The sequence below is a fragment of the Ctenopharyngodon idella genome, chromosome 21 (genome assembly GCF_019924925.1).
Source record: "Ctenopharyngodon idella isolate HZGC_01 chromosome 21, HZGC01, whole genome shotgun sequence".
In the NCBI taxonomy this organism is placed as follows: Eukaryota; Metazoa; Chordata; class Actinopteri; order Cypriniformes; family Xenocyprididae; genus Ctenopharyngodon; species Ctenopharyngodon idella.
In genome coordinates, this window is record NC_067240.1 from 1,082,894 (window position 1) to 1,105,021 (window position 22,128).

The 22,128-nt window shown below is 36.2% G+C and overlaps 2 protein-coding genes across 12 annotated transcripts in view; both read right to left on the reverse strand.

Moving 5' to 3' along the window:
* The window catches only part of LOC127503614 (cingulin-like protein 1), a 36,616-nt gene extending 28,170 nt beyond the window's left edge, over positions 1 to 8,446 (reverse strand). For 2 of the 3 annotated variants that reach the window (XM_051877635.1, XM_051877634.1), the window contains exon 1: positions 8,278 to 8,446. The gene's annotated coding sequence lies outside the window, so the exon portion shown is untranslated. The remainder of the gene's footprint in view (positions 1 to 8,277) is intronic. The other variant, XM_051877636.1, reaches the window with a different exon arrangement.
* A 6,387-nt stretch (positions 8,447 to 14,833) lies between these two features.
* The window catches only part of LOC127503615 (transcription factor 4-like), a 159,391-nt gene continuing 152,096 nt past the window's right edge, over positions 14,834 to 22,128 (reverse strand). For all 9 annotated transcript variants that reach the window (XM_051877642.1, XM_051877640.1, XM_051877639.1 and 6 more), the window contains one exon: positions 14,834 to 20,967. In XM_051877642.1, the coding sequence (XP_051733602.1) occupies positions 20,919 to 20,967 (49 nt within the window). In that variant the 3' untranslated portion in view covers positions 14,834 to 20,918. The remainder of the gene's footprint in view (positions 20,968 to 22,128) is intronic.

Here is a 22,128-nt window from a genome sequence, read left to right on the forward strand (position 1 = left end):
TTGTCGACACTGAAAACACATTCTCGATATCACGCATCCGACTGGCTGATGTCCAAACATTCGCTGTTCCGTCTGTTACACGAGTCCCTGTTGCTATGACAACATGACTCATTCCAGTGGAATTCTACGTTAAGTCACTCCTGGACAAATTCCAAACACTCCCTGATTCTTGTTGCTAGGAGACAGAAGACGCTGTTGCTCGGTGAAGTGCAACGACCTCACAGTTACACGCTGAACTAGAGGACTGGGAATCGACACACTGGCAAATAAGAGTATGAGAGAAACACGAATATCAGCTAGAGAAGATATCCGCTGGTGTTCAGAACACAGTAACTGGTCCGAGGAGTCCTCGATCCAGCCGGATCAGGATGGTCTACCAGTTTGAAATTGGCTGGTATTCAAGTTAGTGATTACAGATGAGAAAACGTCATATTTCCAAATAAGTGCTGCAAAATACAGCAAAAAAGAGCAATGTGATGTAGTTGCCCAAAGACCAACCAATAAAATATATTGATAAAATAAATCTATAAATATTAATATATGTATTTTTTTTTCACTTAAAGATTTGATAAAAATAAATATATTAATTAATAAAATTAAAATAATAATATTAAATAATAATAATAAATTTATTTTAGTTAAAGATTTGAAAAAATATTATAAATATTATTATTTTAATATAATTTATATATGTAATAATAATAATTAAAATATTGTTATTTATTTATTTATTTAAGTTAAAGTTTCGATAAAAAAATAAATATATAAATTAAAATAAATATTAATAATAATATTAAATAATAATAATAATAATAATAGAAAAAATAATTATTAAAATAGTTATTTACTTATTTAAGTTAGATTTGATAAAAATAAATATATAAATTATTAAAATTACACAAATTCAGTGCATTTTCCTGCTCTTTTTTGATTGACAGGATATATCAGCCCTGACTATCGGCTGTTTTTAAACTATTATTTTAATTTTATTCATTTTTATCCAATCTTTAACTGAAATAAATACATAATAATAGAGATGCACCGATATACTGGCCAATAATCGGTATCGACCAATAAAAGTGATACCAATACCAATTATTAGCCGATATATCGGTGCATCTCTATTATTTATTTATTCATTTCGGTTTAAGATTGGATAAAAATTAATGAAATTAAAATAATAATAATAATTACAAGAATGAATTATTGTGTTTATTCAAATTCAATTTTAATATGATATGAATTCTTATAATCTGTGGCCAAACATCACTAACCAAACAGTAAATTGTTGGTTGAAATACCCACAAAATCCCAAAATCCCAACAAAGCAAGTAAAAGCAACTGAAAGCAGCTGATTTCCAGCAGGAGACGGAGCCTGTGGTTTGAGGCTTGTTTGAACGATCACACCTACTTATTTCCCTCCAATAAAACAGACGAATTTGGCAGGCGAATCGGGGAAACTCTGGAAGCTCGGCGAGACGCAGGACTTGGCTCGATGTCAGCCAGAGCGACAGCAGCTCGGACTCGAATAAAACGGAAGGCCAGGTGTTACAATGGGAATATCAGCAGCACAGCTGGAAACTCAGGCCTTTTGTTAATAATCTCGAGAGCTTCACAACTAGCATGCTCTGTTCCGTATCTCTGGCCACTTATCTTCCATTAAGCCCTCGTGTAATTGGCCAAACAATAGGCCAATGATTATAGAGAGAAGAGTTACAGATGCACATTCAGTGTTAGCTTCATTTCCTCAGCGATCACTAACTAAAAAAGGCTGATCTGATTATTAAATCACCCATAATCCCACTCGAAATAGATAAATGTATGCTGATGTCTTCCTGTCAGTCAATGCAACAGAAGTTTCCGTCCAGACGGCTGATAAAGGTTTCTAAAGAAGACGGATGATCTGTTGACAGTCTGGTTCAAGTTTTTGCATCCTGAATACTTTTATGAATAAGTCAGACTATAAAGAAACAACGGTTTAATACGACTGACTGCAAGTCATAATTCAAGCAAAACACACACAAAGACACAAAACAACACACTCAGACATCTAGACGGCGACAAACTTCTGAAAACAACCTAAAGATGTTAATGCATATTCAAGATTTCTGTCGTCAACTCCGCTGCAGACAGGGGGCGATATGTGTCCGCTCCTCACGGAAAGTTTACTTACTTTAAGTTAAAAAAACAAACCAACAAACTCCATCCCAATTAGCCCTGATGTGGAGCTTAATTGTGACGGAGACAGAAGCCCAATCAAGAAAAAATAATTGGTGACCAAATATTGGGCGGATGCCAAGTTCTGGGTTTGCGAGACGAGCGGCGATCCTTCAGGGAGGTGGAAAAATACCAGGCGACCGACTTCACATGCAAATAAGAGCGTAATGAAATACGAGAGAGCAAAACAACGAGGCTCTGACAGATGACTGACAATTCAAAACAAACACACACACACACACAGAAGAAGAAGATTCCTGCTGTCAATAGACTATTGAACGAGTTAATGGCAGCAAGGTGTGGCCGTTACCGCGGTACAGACAACATCTAAAACCATTATTACATGCAAAGCAGCCAAAGGCAACAGAAATGAGAATATAACTGCACTCAACATGTTAGACATCCATCCTGATCACTGCAGCTGATAATATTGCACCTTAAAAAACATGATACTGATCGACACAACAATTTACTTACAACTCAGTTGTTATTCTTACAAATGATATACACTCTTTAAAATCTGTCTTGGTGAAATTATGGCACTATGATGGTATCAGATGGTAATATTATAGATATGAATGATTACCATACTCATGTACGATGGAGTTTAAATGATACTTTCCGTGCAAAACACATGGTAAATGTCCACAAAAACATGGTATTATCATGGCACCATGTCCAAAATAACATGGTAATACTAAGGTACTCTTATTCACATGTACAGCAGAGTTATTTTAGTATCATTTATAGTTTTTGTTAATATTTTGAAGTAATTTTAATTGTATATTTTTTTTGTTCTTATTTAAAATTTAGTTTTTGCCATTTTTAATTAGTTTTTGCTTTCTTTAAATGTCTATATTATTAACATTTTTTAAACTATATTATTTCAAGTAATAAAAATGTTTTTTTTTTTTTATCATTTTAGTTTTAGTTAACAATAATAATCCTGCTATAGACACCTATTTTAATCTCATTTTAAGCAATTTTAAGCTTTAAAGTGCTATGAACCAAACCAAGCAGCTACGAGGAAAATCAGAAGATTGCAAACTTTGATTTGAGGCAAAAAGGTATTTGAAAATATTTACTTAACTATTTTACTAAAAATTAGCTTCAGTGAGGGCAAGAACTACAATCCCATAAAGCACTGCGAACAAATTAAAAGCGATAGAGAAATATAAAACTACTCATTGCAAAATATGCGCATACATTAGGGGTGCACAATATATCGGCCACAATATCGGTATCTGCCGATATATGTTCATTTTTAATGTTATCGTTATTGGCCTGATAAGAAAATTTGGCCGATATATTAAAGCCAATAAAAAATGGGTTATTAATTCTGTGATTGGGACATGGCTTTTATTGGTGAGACTTTTGTTTTTGGCTCTCAAAAATGATATCAAAATTTGGATTTAGATTATCGGCCAATATATCAGTTATCGGCTTTCAAATATAAAGATCAGTTATCGGTATCGGTGCATCCCTAACATACATACAAATATATAAGTATTTTGAGATTGTAGAGAGATCGACTCGATTATGTAATTTGTGACGCTTCATGGGAGTGGGCGGAGCTAATGAGATCTTTTGAGATCGCATTTTGCTTGTTTTGACCCTCTGATTGGTGGAATTTTTCACAGCATCATGGGTAATGTAGTTTTTCACTATGAATTCTGCTGTTAAACACGATTATTTTAAAATTAAGCTGAAATAATGTGGGCTGACGGCTTCAACAGAAGCAAATACCATTGATTAAAAACCTCATAGCTCACAGTAGGGCTGTCTTTAAAGGTTTATAAGTTAATGTATTAAAAAAAAAAAAAAAAAAAAAAAAAAAAAAAGCATTGCGAACAACATAATCGAATTAAAAACAATAGAGAAATATAAAACTACTCATTTAAAAATGATTAACAAGTTTATTGCAAAATATGCACATACATTAGGGATGCGCGATATATCGGCCACAATATCGGTATCGGCCGAAATATGTTCATTTTTAATGTTATCATTATCGTCATATAAACTACATAATATTATAATGAGAAGAACATTATAATTGTGTGCTTGGGACATGGCTTTTAATGCTGAGACTTTTGTTTTTGTAATCAGGCTCTCAGAAATTATATAAAAATTTTGATTTAGATTTACCAGCCAATATATCGGTTATCGGCTCTCAAATATAAAGAATTATCGGTTATCTGTATCAGCCAAAATTTTCATATCGGTGCATCCATACAAACATACATACAAATGTTTAAGTATTTTGAGATTGTAGATATACTTGATTACGTAATTTGCGACCCTTTATGGCAGTGGGCGGAGCTAACAAGATCTTTGGCGCATTTTGCTTGTTTCGACTCTCTTATTGGTGAATTCCTCTGTTAAACACGATTATTTTAAAACTAAGTTGAAATAATGTGGGCTGACGGCTTCAACAGAAGCAACTACCATCTATTAACAACCTCGGAGATCACAGTAGGGCTGACTTTAACGGTTTATAAGTTATCGTTAAAACAAAAAAGTACCTATGGAGAAAATGAATGCAGTTTTTAATTCGGGAACCCAACTCTTTCACTCTATTATAGAAGATGATTTTTGCAGTGAATAGTAATATTATGGTATCAAATCAGTTGGTAGCAACACAAATAACTTGCCTTCCAAGTTTAACAAGGACAGTCATGAGAAAGTGATGTGGAGAACCAGACGGACAGAATTACAAATAATCACACATATGATCCTTCATGGTCAGTCAGCAGAACAGAAACACCCTTTGAAGCTGCAGTTAATGCCACTAACTAACCAACATCTGAGAGAGGAGAGTCTGAACACACAGCAGATCAGGGCTGGTCTCTTTGGCCCCGGGCTCCTCGCTTCGCATGGAAAGACGGGCATGTAACTGAGCAAACAGACTAAATAAACACAGTGTGCATGCTGTGTTCTCAATTAGCTGCAAGGTCACAATAATCATATACACAAAAACACCGAAACAAAAAATAATTATGGTACATTTCCGCAAAAAACTACTATGGTACATTTTGTAAGCATATGCTTCAAATCTCATGCAGAAATGTAAAAGGAACATTTCACTGCAAAGCACGCGAGAAACCTTCTGATGTTACTGCACTGCATTTCAATATTGTCATTATAAACAGCCGTCGGTACCTGCACACACAGAATGAAGTATGTGCTGCTGTTGTATAATGAGATATTTTCAGAGGTTCTGGTTGTAAATGTTTGTTTGGGTGACACCTTCATACTGAACATACTTGAGCTGAACGTTCTCAGGCCTGTTAAATACATTCCACACATTCAGACCAAAACACACATGGCATGATGGTTTATCCCTGTCGCCACTAACCGCCACTATTACAGTGCTTTACTACCCATCTATATGTCTGTCTGCTTATTAAATCCTTCCATGATGTCATCTGACAGCGCTTGACTGATAAGAGGTGGATATGTGTTTATAATAGGAGGTTTGATCCTCTATTGTGGATGTGACGGGAAACGGAATGTTACATTGTAACAATGACACTTTCACCTCGGTATGAGTCACAGGGTTTTTTGATGGTCACCATGGCAACATCATAGAAGGATTAATAAACCGATGACTGACGTGATGCACAATAAAAGTTATGAGAGAAAGAATGCGCGTGAAGGCGGTTCACATACCCGAGTGTTTGTCTTCCTGACATCACACACAAAACACAAACGGATAAAACAGAAGGAAACATTCCTCACATCACACATCAGCTCTGTTCGCTTCCTGAGACACATTCTGACAGGTTTCTGCTAAGATCACAAACCTTGTCCAAATATTAAGGCATCTACAAGAAGCTGATGCGGCAAGTTTGAACTCCCACTCGATCTGCATTAACAGACAGTTTATTCACTGTAACACAATGTTTCTGGATGTTTTGAAGATCTACATGCAGGTTTAGTTCAGGATACAGATGATCTATGAGCTCACATCGGTACCGATATGAGAGTTTGGACACATTACATTGTATAATAATTATAATAATGCCATCAGAATTATGGAATAACAATATGGAAGTGTAATATAGTGGATGGATGGATGGAACAAGAGATCGATAAGAATGACTGATAGAATGATAGAACAATAGCTAGAATGATAGCTAGAACGATGGACAGAACGATAGATAAAACAATAGAACGAATGATAGAACGGACGACAGATTGATAGATAGAACAATAGATAGATAGATAGATACATAGAATGATACATAGAATGATAGAACGATCGATGATAGAACGATAGATAGAAGGATAGAATGATAGAACAATAGATAAAACAACAGAACGGATGATAGAACAAACTGATAGATTGATAGATAGATAGAACAATAGATAGAATGACAGAATGATAGAATGATAGGACGATAGATAGATAGATAGACAGATAGATAGATAGATAGATAGAACGATAGAACGAATGATAGAATGAACGATAGAACAGACAACAGAACAGACGATAAAACGGACGATAGATTGATAGATAGAATGATAGATAGATAGATAGATGATACATAGAATGATAGAACGATAGATAGATAGATAGAATGATAGATAGAAGGATAGAATGATAGAACAATAGATAAAACAACAGAACGGATAGAACGAACTGATAGATTGATAGATAGAACAATAGATAGAATGACAGAACGAACGAACGAACGAACGAACGAACGAACGATAGATAGATAGATAGATAGATAGATAGATACATCCATCCATCCATCCATCCATCCATCCCTGGGAATCGAACTCATGATCTACTGTTTTGAGCAGCAGAATTTCACAACTATTAGAACTATAAATTAATTCCAAAGTCCGAATCACAGCAGCACAAATCACACACGTGTATTTATTAGTCATGCTCTGATTAGCGCATTAATGAGTCAAACGCTATAAATCATTGCGTAACGTCTCTCTCTTCATGATGCATTTCTCTGCTCAAGTCATGAACTCTCATCCAGACATCACGTTTGAAGGAATCCACTGATGCTAGTTTGTTTTCAAACCCTGAACTTTCCCAAAAATGACACTTTCTCCATTCTAAAGATCTGCTTGTTGTTTGATATGAACTAATCTATATTAATCATAACAACAGTGAGTCAGCAGGGCAAAAACACCCTGCTAAAGCTGACCAACATTTTTCTTGCTTTCTCCAATTATCATGCCACAACAGAGCCGCTCCTGCCGCTATTGTTGAGTGAGTCTGTGAACACCCAACATCAATACTTCCTTCTAGTTCGGCTGGTTTGAGGACCGTCCTGTTAAATACCAGAGCGAGAAGTACTTTCACCTCTCGGGCGGATCACATTCCTCAGGCCGGGAAAGCAATTAATGCGGAGTCACAATCTACAAACGAGCCGCCGGTCTAATAAAGCGTTGTCACTCTGTTCTTTAATGATCACTGTCACTCTGACAGGTGCTGCTCAACAGGTCTGATGTTGACACTTCACACAAACCATTTACAAGAGCTCAAGTGACAGAGAACATGTAATCAATAATTATCAAATATGACCTTAATGACCTTAAACCCCCCATATAGAAAGTATACCATGGTACAATGATGGTATGAGAAGGTAATGCAATGGCACTTTGATATATAGCATAGTAGTGTATGATATTTACCATGGTATTTACATAAGATACTTCAAAAAAATGACCATGGCACATGTTAAAAATGCTAATGCAATAGTATGAAAATAAAAAAATACCATGGTACATGTAATATATATGTATTACCATGGTACATGTTCAAAGATCATATATCACAGCATAGGATATATTAAATAAGCTGATTAGAATGAGGATTTTTCTGAAGTAAACAGACTGTTACACAAAACCGTTTTAAAAGTTATTAAACTTGTAACATCTGCAGCAAGAACAGCTCACATTTCATAACTATTAAAGTAACCATCAGAAACGATAAAGATCTTTACCTCACACACACTTTGACCTCCTCATACACACATTGTTCTGTCGGACATTAACAATAAGCGATATTTAAAAGAAGTAAAGTGAATTTACCTTTCAATCTGGATCAAGTACTGTCTCCTCTCGTGTCGCTCAGGTGTGTTTGTTCTTGCTGGAAGTGCACGGTGACTTTCACACCTGGGCGGGTCACCTATTGTGGGCGTGACCAGTGACACACCCGTGAGCGCGCGCGAGCCACGCCCCCTTCGGCTGCATTGAGAAATAATGCCCATCAACAGCAGGAGGGTTTTACTGTGGTAAATCTGCTTTACACAACAGCGGGTGTGTTTTCTCGCCATATTTGGGAATCTTCGAGGGTTCGTTTAATCCCAAAGAATTTAAGGAATTTTCTAGAGCCAGATCTATTTATATTCGTTTATATCCTGTCCTTCAGGCTCCAGTAAGATACTGACCCCACAATATTATGAATATAATGAGGAAAAATAAATGAATGCAAGACCAGAATTTATAATAATATTTTAAAATATTTATTAATATTTATAAGCTATTTATAATAACATTACACAATAATAATAATAATAATAAAATTATTATTGTGTAATAAATTATCTAATAAACTGTCATATAAAATAAATAAATTCCAATGAATATAAAAATATGTTTCTCTGTGCTAGGAAAACAAAACCAGAATTTTACATAATAATAATAATAATAATATATTGGTATGAGCCACTGTCCTTAAAATAATAAATTATGTAGGCTAATAAACGGTCAAAAATAAACAGATAGATAGATAGATAGATAGATAGATAGATAGATAGATAGATAGATAGATAGATAGATAGATAGATAAATGTAAAGAAACTTTTAAAGAAAGTACAATTCTGTCGATGCATTTTTGTTCAAAATCACATAACCCAATATTCCCTCACCTCCGGCATTTGAAGTTATTTAGTCTGTAATATAGTCTATAGATATAGAAAGACGGTTCACTCCTATTAGTTATGAATGGGAGAAACTGCAACGCGCAACATGGCGGAATACGTCCCGCCCAGAGCCGTTAAATATGAAAAAATATAAACGTTGTTTTTCAACCGCTCTGGTCCCGCCTTGTAAGTAAAAGAGCCAATCGCTGATTGATAAAGTCATTGCGTCACTGCAGCTGCCGTTAGAAGCTCCGGTTCCCATAGAAACCTGAGACTCGCGCTTACGACTACACATGCGCATTGGCTCGTCTAGCCTGAAAAATAAGCTTTTTTGACGCTATTTGAGCATAAGAAACAACATTTATGGGACAGCTCATATCAGATTTTGTTGCTTATTTGAAATATGTTATTTGATTGTGAGTTCGGCGAGCAGTTTTTGAGATTTCAGGATTCTCCATTCAAATAGATAGGACTTGGTTACCCGAAATGGCTGCCCGGAGGCGTTGCAAATATGGCCGCCGAGTGAACAGACTTTCCTTGAAAATGACTTTGGTCTAGGGCTGCGTTTCAGTTCGTTTTTTATGACCTTCCCTCGCTACCTCAGTCTCGTTGACTCGGATGTACATCATTGCTTACGTTGCTCGAGTGCCCACTACTGGCGGAACCTTTGCAATGGAAGGTCCTAAGCCCTTGGAATCCGCTATGGAGTTGATTTATATTTAATTTTTTCCCCTTACAGAATTGTTTAATGCAGTATTCTATATGTATATATGTGTGTTTTAAATATTAAATATATATATATATCATAGAGTTGTTTGTGGTGGGGTAAATAAAACGCGATATGCGGTGACGTCACAATTCAATCGTGTTGCATTGTGGGTTATGGAGCTACCTGAAGTGTACATATGAAGTAGACTCACTCCCTCGGTCAAAATCGAGGGAGCGAGGGTCTGTCCATATGTAAGCCCTCTACCCAGGTCCTACTCACCCCGCTCTGCGCGGGCCTCAAACCTGGGTCTCTGGCGTGGGAGTCGGACACTCTAACGAGGAGGCTAATGGCTGCAACCGCTAGCGTTAACTACTAGCTGGCCTCCGTTACACATATAAACTTAACGAAGTGGAACGCACTTCAAAATGGTGGCAGGGATTCCCCCGAGGGGAAGTGCTTAGGGAAGTTTGCGAGTGCGTGTCTAAAACTGGGGTGGAGCGCAGCCAAGTACAGGGGTGTCCATCCCTGGTCCTGGAGGGCTACCCTGCAGATTTTAGCTCCAACCCGAATCAAACACACCTGAACCAGCTATTCATGGTGTCCAGGGCTGCTTGATAATCACAGAGAGGTGTGCTGGAGCAGGATTGGAACTGAAATCTGCAGGACGGTAGCCCTCCAGGAGCAGGGTTGGACAAGAAAATAAACATCTCACAAGTAAACATGTTTGTAAATGATGAATCAGTGCTGACAGAATGATTTTCTCTGACACATCCTGCCACTCAAACACAAGCCATCCGACACTAGAATCAGTAATTCTGTCATTCTTGTCATGTGACCCTGACCCTGTCAAACCTTCAGCGTTTCTGCCACACCCACAATTCCACAGACGTACCCTGAGCCCATTACAACACACTTGAGCTGAGGCCTTGTGCTACTGCATTACTCACACCACACAGGTGTGTGTTTCAGACGTGCCACAGCGGGGAGTGGAATCCCAGCATGCCTTTTGAAAAACATGCTGAATCAGGATGGAAAAAGTGAATGAAATCTATTGTGGTTTTAGTGTCTGTTTTACCCTCTCTTTCACTTAAAGGGATGTCATCATTTACTCGAAGATGTTTAGGAGATTATGAGCTCCTAAAAGAACACGAAAGCACCATAAAAGTATCTTAAACTATAAAAAAATCAGTGGTGTTTATGGTAAAAACCGGCAGATGTGGTTGTCAGCACTACCGAAGTTTTACCGCAAAATAAATAATGTATATTACATTAACTGAAATAATGTTAATATTCCAATTTACTAAAAACATTTTTCTACCGACATTATATACAGACAACAACACAAAACCGAGAAAAATACTCCTACAGACGGTTTCAACGGACGAGCCAATGCGCATGTGCAGTCCTAAGCGCGACTCTCAGGTTTCTATGGGAACCGGAGCTTCTAACGGCAGCTGCAGTGACGCAATGACTTTATCAATCAGCGATTGGCTCTTTTACTTACAAGGCGGGACGTATTCCGCCATGATGCGCGTAGCAGTTTCTCCCATTCATAACTAATAGTGAACCGTCTTTTTATATCTATAGTCTTTTTGACTATATTACAGACTAAACAACTTCAAATGCAGGAGCTGAGGGAATATTCGGGTATGTGATTTTGGACAAAAATGTATCGACAGATTTGTACTTTCATTGAAAGTTTCTTTACATGGTAGCCTATGTAGAGAAACTTTAAATGAAAGTACAAATCTGTAAATGCATTTTTGTTCAAAATATGTCATTATTGTTATTACTATTATTAAATGTGTTATGTATTAAATTCAGGTCTTGTTTTTCTAGCACAGAAAATTATTTTGAACAAAAAGCATATATATCGACAGATTTGTTTGTATGTTTGTTTTTCTTTGACCGCTTATTAGATATTTTATTATTTTAAGGTTACGCGCCTGGCCCGAAGTTAACTTCCGGTCTGTGTTTGTTGAACGGGTAAGTAACGGTTCTTTTCTTCTACTGGTAATCCAAAATAACATAGTTTTAGCTTGCTAGCTAATGTAATTTACTTATTTATTTTTCTTGTTATCAGAAATGATCTACTCTAGAGGTACTCTGTTGTTATTGATTCTTTGTGGAAGTCTACCGGAAGTTTGGGCCACAAAACGTTTTGCCGTTGAAACCATCTGTATAGAAAAGATACACAAAACAATACAAAACACCAACATGACACTAAAATAATGAAGAAACTTTCATTTAACAACATGTACATAACTGATAACAACACAAGACATTCTGGAAATGTCAATTTACAATTTTTCACTGTAAATAAGATGACTGCGCTTTCAAATAAATAAAAAAATAAAAAAATCTAATTTAAACAGTATAAGCAGTATCAGAATATTTCTGTAATTGTAATTTATTTTAATGGAAGTTACTACAGTTTTATTGTACAATGATGGTATTTTAGGGTCAAATTCTGAATACTATTTTTATGGCCAAAACCATTTTGTTGGTAATACTTTATAAGGTTTCGTTTGTTAACATTAGTGAAGTACATTAGTTAACATGATCTAACAATGAACAATAATTCTACAGTAGTTATAAATCTTAGTTATCGTTATTATTAAAATCAAAAGTTGAATAACATTTGTTAAGGCACTGAGCTAACATGAACATTTAATAAATGCTGTAACAAATGTAAATACTTTACAATACAATATTGCTTTTTGTTAGTTTATGTTAACACGTTAATTAATGTTAACAAATAAGTCCTTATTGTAAAGTGTTGAAGTTTTGTTTATATTGAGTCAGAAAACAAGAAGCACACAGTAAAATCAAAACAACAGCTAGTCATAAAGCATGAATCTGCTTCTTATATAAATTAATTGATCATGAAATCACACACACGTTGATCAGGTGTGTGTGTGAGTGTGTACTTTATGTGCATCATGTTCTTTAGGAGTTCCAGGGTGGATCTGAGGCGACAGACAGTTTGATCCTGACGGAGAGACGGCGAGTGAGACATGCTGACGTCGATGATGGGAATGATGATGATGTCATCACACAGATTCCAGCCTCGAGGGACGGATGCACCTAAAACCCATACTTCAGTGCTCAAACACGCATGTGACATCACATACGGGACGCATCCCAGTTTGGGCGTTTCATTTAAATACTTTAACAAGGTAAACATGCTTGCAATTCGAAATATTTGTGATTATTTTTAAATGTATCAAATTCTTTATGTGCGTTTCTGTTTTGTAGGCCTATTCACATTCAGTAAAACATTATGTTTACCATGGTACATTTTAAAGATCAGTAAAAGGAACTAAAACATGTTTATCTAGTTTAAAATATTAAGGTGTTTTAAAGAAGAAAACCTTTTAATTAGGCCTATTGATTTATTATTTTATGCGCTTAAATCAATGGAGAGAGACTATTTTCTGAAAACATATTCTTCTATTATTCCAGTATTATCTTACACAATTTTGCTTCTCAATCTTTTTTTTTTAATGTTTAGACATTGTTTCTAGAAAACAATACTGAAATAATAGGATATATACAGTATATATATTTTTTGCAGTCTTAAATATTTTTTATTACACTCAATGTGTGCTTGTTTTATACTAAAAAGCTTAAATTTAAGTAAAAAATTATGCAAATTTCAGTATAACATCAAAAGTATTACGTTGCAATTAGAGATGCACCGATACAAAATTTCTCCGCCGATACCGATAGTCGATCTGCCGATGCCAATACAAATAGTTTGATTTTCTTAAGGGAAAAAAATCTCTAAAACAATAATTCTGTAAAATATACAGGGAACACTCTCATTTGTTACAATATAATATTAGAGGTTAACATTAACAACAGAGATAGGCCTGTTATATTCAAGTTCTATTTATTTTCAGATAATTACACTCAAATAAAAACTGAAATGTTTGTATAGCTAGTACAACTCATAATAAGGTTCTTTTCATAAACACTTGTTTAACACACATATATAAACTCCTCTCTAGTGTTTTTTTATTATAGCTAACTAACGCACCGTGAACATTGGATATCTTTCCTGAGGTAAATGCAACTTGTTATGAAGCTGATTTATTGACATATTTCCGTGGGTGAAACACAGATTAAGTGATTACTTGAGACATGATACAGATTTCAGTAAGTTGTACTGTATCTTTCAACATACCTTTTGATGTTCATGCATGTTTTTCGTGCTATAATTTGTATTAAAGTGGAAGAAAACACTTGCGCTGCCGCTTGAACTGAGGCGATCTGTCACGCCACATTTAAGAGCGTCAAAGCGCCATTTATTGTTTGAATTTCATGATAAAATGGACAGAATTTGAAAGATGAGACTTTGTTTTATTATCAGAAGTAACAAAACACAAAGTTCTTTGCGATTATCGGATGGGAAGTGTGCTACAATTAATGTTTGGTGTAGGGAAAACCCACGGATCTGGCAACCCTGGCCTGAACTATGGATGATCCATAGGATCAAAAAGAGCCTGCTTTTATGTAGCTATTTTTTGACTGTTAATGTGCTATTGTTGCGTCAACTTGCACTAAATTCAACACAATAGAGATTTTCTTCACACACAGCATGAGTTGCAGTCTGACACGTTTTTTCCATCGCTTTTTGTTTTGATTAACGGGATATAATCGGCCCTGATCATCGGCTGTTTTTAAACAATGGGCCGATGGCTGAAAATAATAGCTTTTATCAGCCGATACCGATTATTGGCCAAAACATCAGTGCATCTCTAGATGCAATACATTTAAATTGTTTGTATTCTATTTAGTCTGGATTTAAATGTCTTTAAAGAAGAAAACCATGAATGACAAGTCTTTCAAAGATGTTTGCAATTCTTATATATTCCTGATGATATTATGATAGTTCTTTGGTTAATTTATGTAGCTAAACCAGTTTTGACTGCATTTGTTATACTGTAAATCTAAAATGTATACTTAAAACAAACAAACTAAACAAACCAGGAGTTCTGAAAGCGGTAGGTCATAAAAATGGCACATTTATTGCTACAGACGGTCGTGTACATGAAATCATTACAGGATGAGAACAAACAGGTGAAGATGGAGGATGAACTTTAGAGAAAACGACACTCTTGCACAAAACCTGCTCAGACGCTGTCTGAAATAACAATTACGACATAAAACAAATAAAAAAATAAATCAGAAAAAAAATGAATAAACACACACACACACACACACACATTGCGACACATATTTGACAGGACGTGTAAAGGCCTGTTCACACCAAGAATGATAACTATAAAGAAAACGATAAAGATATAGTTCTGAAAATTGATCTGAACTATAACGATAAAGACACAGAGGAACTATATCGTTGGAATCACTTTCAGAATGATTTCATTTCCAGCTGATGAACGATAAAAACATTGACAGCCAATCAGAAGAATCCCTTAAAGAGCGCGAGTATTTAAAGCGACAGACGACAAAATGGTGGCGCGCTTACAACAAGCAGAACAATATCCTCTGCTGTGGACGCTAATATAGTTATCGTTTTTGGTGTGAAAGGGCCTTTAGTGTGAGTTTTGAATCACTGCTTCTGGCTGGACGACACACGTTTCTCCCATCAAACACATCAACTCATCCTTCGTCTCGAAATCAACACTTTAAATAGCAAAATAAAGTAAACTTTTACTCTGAATGATTTCAAAAAATCTACAAAGTGGAAGTCTTGATTCAGACGTGTGCACTGTTGGTGTAGTTTTCTCTTATTTTGTCAACATCACTGGTATAAAAGGATCGCAAACTGTAAAATATACGCCAAATATAGTTTGATTTGAAATGTACTTGACATTTTTCTTTAGAATAGGCTGCACTCGTCTATTTCATAGCAAAAATGCACTAGACAAAAGAAGCTTTATAACAAAAATCCAGGCACTGGTACACGGTGATTCTCTGATGGTCACGATTTTTCACTTAGTTGCATCACAAGTAACAAGAATAAAAAGGCCACGGTTCATAAATAATCACCATTACGTCTATAAACATGTTTAAACCACTGCACAAGCTCGACGGCAAAGAAACACAGAAACCGGCTTGACTTATTCGGTGTGATTTGTTGATATTTCATTCCTCCTGTATCGCTGTGTTGTGCTTGGACATGCTCATAATTATGAAGCTGTTAAATCTGGGATTACATTTGTCATCTTGTTTTGACTTTCTTTTACCTCATTCCATTTTTTTTCTCACCTTATATGATGTGAAAGTTAACCGTCAAAAACAAACTCATATGGAAGACTATTATAGGGTTTGCATATTCAGTAGACCTGTTTTCAGAGAATATCCCTTGCATTTGTTTCTTAAAAAATTTGTATGCGTAAATTAAGAAAAAACTATTTGCCAATATAAGAAAAAATTAACTATTAAAGATATGCTAATATGCAATTTAGCTTCTCAAGTAAATGCATCTTGTTTTAAAGGTGAAGCGTGTCTAAAGGACACAAATAATGACTGTTTTCAAACAAGTTTCCCTTATTTTCCAATGAACAGGTAGTCTAACCCCAAACTCATCACAAACGTAAATTTTAAAGATATTTTTTTTTACCTGAAAACATGACAGAAACACTGATTATATGCAGTGCAACCCTTCATTGTTGGTTTGTGTGTGTTAAAGTTGGATTGATCCAATTTACTGATGTGAAAATGTCAGCGAGCTTCATCTGGCAGTGGATAGAGGATGATTTGAGCGACTCTCTTTATTGAAATCACACTCAAGTGACAGAAAGAAAACGTTTCCCCCCCATGACACGAAGCACAAAGCGCAGATGCGTCGACCTGCTGCGCACGACCAACACGTTGAGAAATCAGCAAAGACCAGTTGTACGTTGCTGTTTGCGTCAAATAATCTTTATCTCACAATCCTCCATGTGAGGAGCACTTAAATAAACAGAGATGACACTGCCCAGGGTTGCTTTCTGAGGATGGAAAAGATCGCTTACAGTTCAGTTCTGCATTTGACTAAAAAAAAATCAGTTCATAAAAGCAAGAACAAGTATGTACATTATGAACAACCAAGAGGAAAACATCATCTTTTCCACTGCAATCATAGTAATTCAATTGGCTACAACAACATGATGTGGCACAAGGAGAGAATTAGTCAAACATCTTTAGCACTGGCAAAATACAACTTCAGATGTTCAAAATTTACTGAAGGACAAGAACACTAGCATGTCTGAAGCAATGCAAAAGTACAGATGTACCACACTTGTCAATACTAGGCTTTTGCTGGAGTGTCTTTTTGAACCTGAAAAATAAAGTAGAAAAACTGACATTGTGCATGTTGCGAACATGTTTAGGCTTAATCTTTAATATAAATGTATTTGAATTGAAGTAAATTTTCCATGCATTTAGATTACACAGTTTTAACAATAACCTAATAACCTTAATGCAATGCATATTTGTCAGTCAGTATTAAATATTTGCATACATTTAATTTGATTTAAATAATCATATTTTCTAAATGCATTTAATCAAATTGCTTAGAATCAGTATCTACTAAAACTTATTCAGTTAAAGAGGCTAGGCCTATATGTAAGAATGTTCATGCATTAATCGCTTTTTGTGGTAACAGCTTGTAAGTAAACTTAAAAAACGAGACCTTCCCCGACTTCCTAGGTTGTCTGTGAACGCCCGAAGACTGATTTTTTTAAATGTAAAAAACTCGGGACGTTTTTGCCGGGAAAATCAAAAGAATGTGATGTTTATGCGCGCCGATAATGCCGGAAGAGCTATTCTGTACTGTAATCACAATAAGTCATGCAAAGAAAAGGGATTAATTCAAACTATAGTCTCACATAGCCAGATTTATATAGTCTATAGTCTAAAATATACTTTATAATCAAACTATCATAACGGTGTAATTTTAATTACCTCATCTGTCCACATGATGCCGGTGAGCTCGCGCAAACATATCCACATCGTTACGATCACATGCTTTCTGAACTGATGTTTCAAAGCTGTATTTTTTTTTCGTGTGTTTGTTTCGTTATTGAGAAGAAAGCGCAGCAATTTACATATTCATCTAAACGTCGCTCTCAGCGTGGATGGCGTCGGATGTTCGTTTTGTCACTGCAAAGCCAAGGTATTAACAACTTCTTTTTACTTTAAGCAAAGAATGAAAAAGAACTTCGCCGTGAGTCAAAGTCCCTTTTAAAGAAAAGTCTGTTCACTCGGCGGCCATATTTGCAACACCTCCGGGCAGCCATTTCGGGCATCCAAGACCAAATCCTATCTATCTTAATAGGGGAATCCTGAAATCTCAAAAAATGCTGACAAAATCTGACATGCTCAAATAGCGCTATAAAAAAAAAAAAAAAAAAAAAAAAAAAATTCAGGCTAGACGAGCCAATGCGCATGTGCAGTCCCGGAGCTTCTTCTAACGGCTATGCAGTGACGCAATGACTTTATCAATCAGCGATTGGCTCTTTTACTTGGAAGGCGGGACGTATTCCGCCATGTTACGCGTTGCAGTTTCTCCCATTCTTGTTTTTCTATAACTTAACTATAGTCTTTGCGCGAGTATATCGGGGCATCGCGTTCTGTCTCTTGTACGTTATGTGTGCACGAGCAGTAAGTTCACTTAACGGCCACAGGTGTCGCTAATAACATTCTGAATTCTACATATAGCCCATTAATGTATAAAATATGGCTAGCTGTGGAACAAGCGATATTCAGTTAGTTAAAATGTATGAGATTGAAACATTGGATTTATTGATAAAAATATAAACACATTCATTTTATTAGTACTGTTACAGAAATCTGACTTGTTTCATTTATGTATGACAGACAAATATGCATTGCATTAAGTTTATTTGTTTGTTAAAACAGCATGGAAATTTTATATGCAATTCATATAGATCAATCTTAAATTTAGGCCCAAGTATTTTTTGAGCGTGAGGGCCGGTGGCAAATGCGCAGCACATCCGAGTCGTCGTTTCAAAGTCGAGTCGAGTCGATTCTTTCAGCGATGTGTCACAAGTCTCTTTACAAAAAGTGATAACGGAAATTAAGGTCTGATTGTTGACACACGTTAAACGCTAATCAATCACGTCTTGACCAGGCCACATGATCAACGGCAGGGAACGGCAGTAAACAAACGTCGTCAACCCTGCTCGTGACTTCTATTTACACAGAAAATACTGAATTAAAAATGACAATGTCATGATGAAAGAGGATGAGAGAATTATCATATAGCTTTGATTCCCGACCCCCACCACCCACCTTTAGAAAAGAAAAAATGTTCCCAGAAATATAAACATAATCTTTTTTTTTTTTCTTTTGTTCTCACTACATTTTCAATGTGACACGTTTCAACACACAATGAATTATTTTTTTCCAAAAAAAAAAAAAAAAAGAAAGAAAAAAACTGATACAACGCATTTCTAAACACAAAATAACAACAGCCTACATGTAAAAATATAACTTTTACATACACAATTTCAAAATAATGGTAAGTTTGCATTTGTTGCATACAATTTACAAATGTCCGTGTTTCCCTTGCCGGCCGCAGCTTTAGCGGGAGCGGACGACACTTCGGTCCCGCGGAGGCGCCGTTAGGATCGCGCCGACATTTTGAAAAATATCACAACAGAGTCACGTGTCTCGGAGCGGATACCGGACGTCTCCAGAAAGAAAGAAACATCAATCCTCGTGAACTCTCCTTTCCGTCGGACTCTCCTTTGTTTATATACTGTATATATTTCTACATTTATATATAGCGATTTTCTAATAGACTTTTTTGTCCACTTTCAGTGCCTCCCGTTGATTGCGTCGATAAAACCACCGCCGATCCTCACAGATCGCCTGCGGCTTCGTAATCATATTTTTTCCTTTTTTTGACAGAGAAACCAGTACAGACAAAGAATAGAGAGATAAAAAAAGAAGAAAAGCCATTTTACACGTACAACCACACATTTGTACTGAGGACTACAGCGGCTCAACAACAAGCCAGTATTCATAAAAGCGGATATCTATAATACAATGCTCAATAACGACGTGACAGGTGGGCGGGGCTGTGGGTGGAGCCACGAGGGGGTGGACACACCTTCTAATTACATATAGCCATACAGTACATTAAATACAGTTTATCCAAAAAAATACTTTTTTTACCTTTTTACTTTTTTTTTTTTAAATCCCAGGCCGTAAAATGCCTGACTGCATAGACCTAATGACTAACGTTTTCCTAAGCTTGCATCCTAGAAAGTTCTGATAATGTTCTCCTCCAGTTGTGTGATGATATGAGCTCTAAAAGGCACATTGGTTGAAGTTTAGTCATGTTAAAATTGCATCTTCGGGGTCCGGGAGGGCTCGAGGAGAGGAGATGGCTAGAGAACGAACAAAAAAACGGAGAGAAATGACCTGCTGCGGCTAATAAAGCGCGTCTGCTCTTAACCTCTGAAATGACCGCGAGGTCTTTAAGAGCAAAGCTGCGTTCGCTGACAGTCAGGCGTTCGTAAAATGCGCCCGAACCGGTGAAGGAACGGCCTCTAAACCTTCTCTGTCGGGGTCTGCTGGTTTCAAAACAGTTTGACGTCCCTGTCAGCTTCTCGAAAAGAACTAAAATAACATTATTGCAAACGGTTTTGTGAAATTCTACAGCCTAATTCCGTCGAATGCGTTTGATTGACAGCCCCTCTCGTCCCGATTCTGATTCGGAATTTCAGAATTCTGTTCTTCCACGAGGAGTTCCGTGAGGCACAGCTACAAAAGTTCCACAGTGTGGACAGGATTGCCATTGAAATCAGAGGGCTGGTCTCGACACCTCCAAACGTCTGTACAACTTCATGATATGTTTGAAGAATACTCCGTCTGCACCTTTCAAATCTTGTGTGTGTGTGTGTGTGTGTGTGTACATAAAAACGTCTTCTTTTTGAACAGGGAATGCTCGGAGGAAGATATGGACAGCCATCCCACGTGACTCATTTACAGTATATATATCCTCACAGATGGCGGGACGCAGTCGGGAACAGGAACACATAGAAGTTGGTCGGTCAGATGGAAGTTTGATTGATTCACTGATTGTTTGACTGACGTTCAGGGCAGAAATGACTCTGTCAAAGGAAGTGATCGCTCATCATTTTGATGAATTCTGGCAGCTTTGACCTAAAAGACGGACGGACAGAGAGAGAAGGGGAAGTAAACATATAGTAGGCTACATATACATAAATTCATATGGTAAAGTATCGTGAACACACTAGAAAAATGATGGAAGATGGGAGGTATTTCAAAAATGTTTTCACGTCCTCTCACAAAAGTTTCTCGGGGCAGTGCAGAACATTTGCGAGAGAAGGCAAAATCATTAACATAATTTTTCTCATTTTTTTCCATCACCATGTGTCCCTTTAGATTTTCCCCCTTAATCATTGATTACTGTCATGCAAAAAAACATAAAGTAATAAAAGTATTCTCATTAATGTAAGACATAATGAAAATGATACTTTATAGACACAAAGATTTCTTGTATTAAAAGCAGCAAAATTTAAATGCAATACAAGAAAATGTTGCACTAAATACTGTTATTTAGTAAATTTGTGTTGATTTTAGGTAAAAAGTGAATCTCTTTGTAGTGATGCATCAAATCCAGCTACAGATTCTATACAATTTATATATATATATATATATATATTTATACAACAGTTCTTTCTGGTTCTCGAATCTGATTGGGTGATAGCTGTGCGCTATTCTAGTGATAACAGCACTCCTACTTTTTTACCATTTGTATCACTCCGCTTGAAGCGACTGTCACGGCAGCCGAGCAAATCCACCATATTTTTAACAAATACTACACTTGTTGTACCACAAACTGTAGTTTTAAGAGTTTTTAGGCGAGAATGTAGTTGTTTAGACCTGAAATATGTGACTCATATTTAATAATAGCGCCTATTTTACAATTTGTTTAGATGTTTTTTTGGGGAGATGCGAGCTCCAGGTCGTCAGCGGCCGTTCAGTGCTCGTGTACCCGCCGAGAACAGCTTCATCTCGGGATTTGCCGCTGGCTCTTATAGTGGTTAAACATGAGATATAATTCATTTTGGGTACATAAAACGGGCAATCTTTGGTCTTGTTAATCTATTATTTGTTCCTGAGCAAATAGAATTGGGCTGTGTTTAATTTAAGGCTATATTTAACACACATCCTGTAGAGCACTGCTTTTATACGTTTGACTGAATTGTATAGTGTGTTTATTTCCTTTTGTCATTTATAATGACTATTGTTGTTAATTTAAATATTGTTGTAATTTTTTTTATATAAATAATATATTTG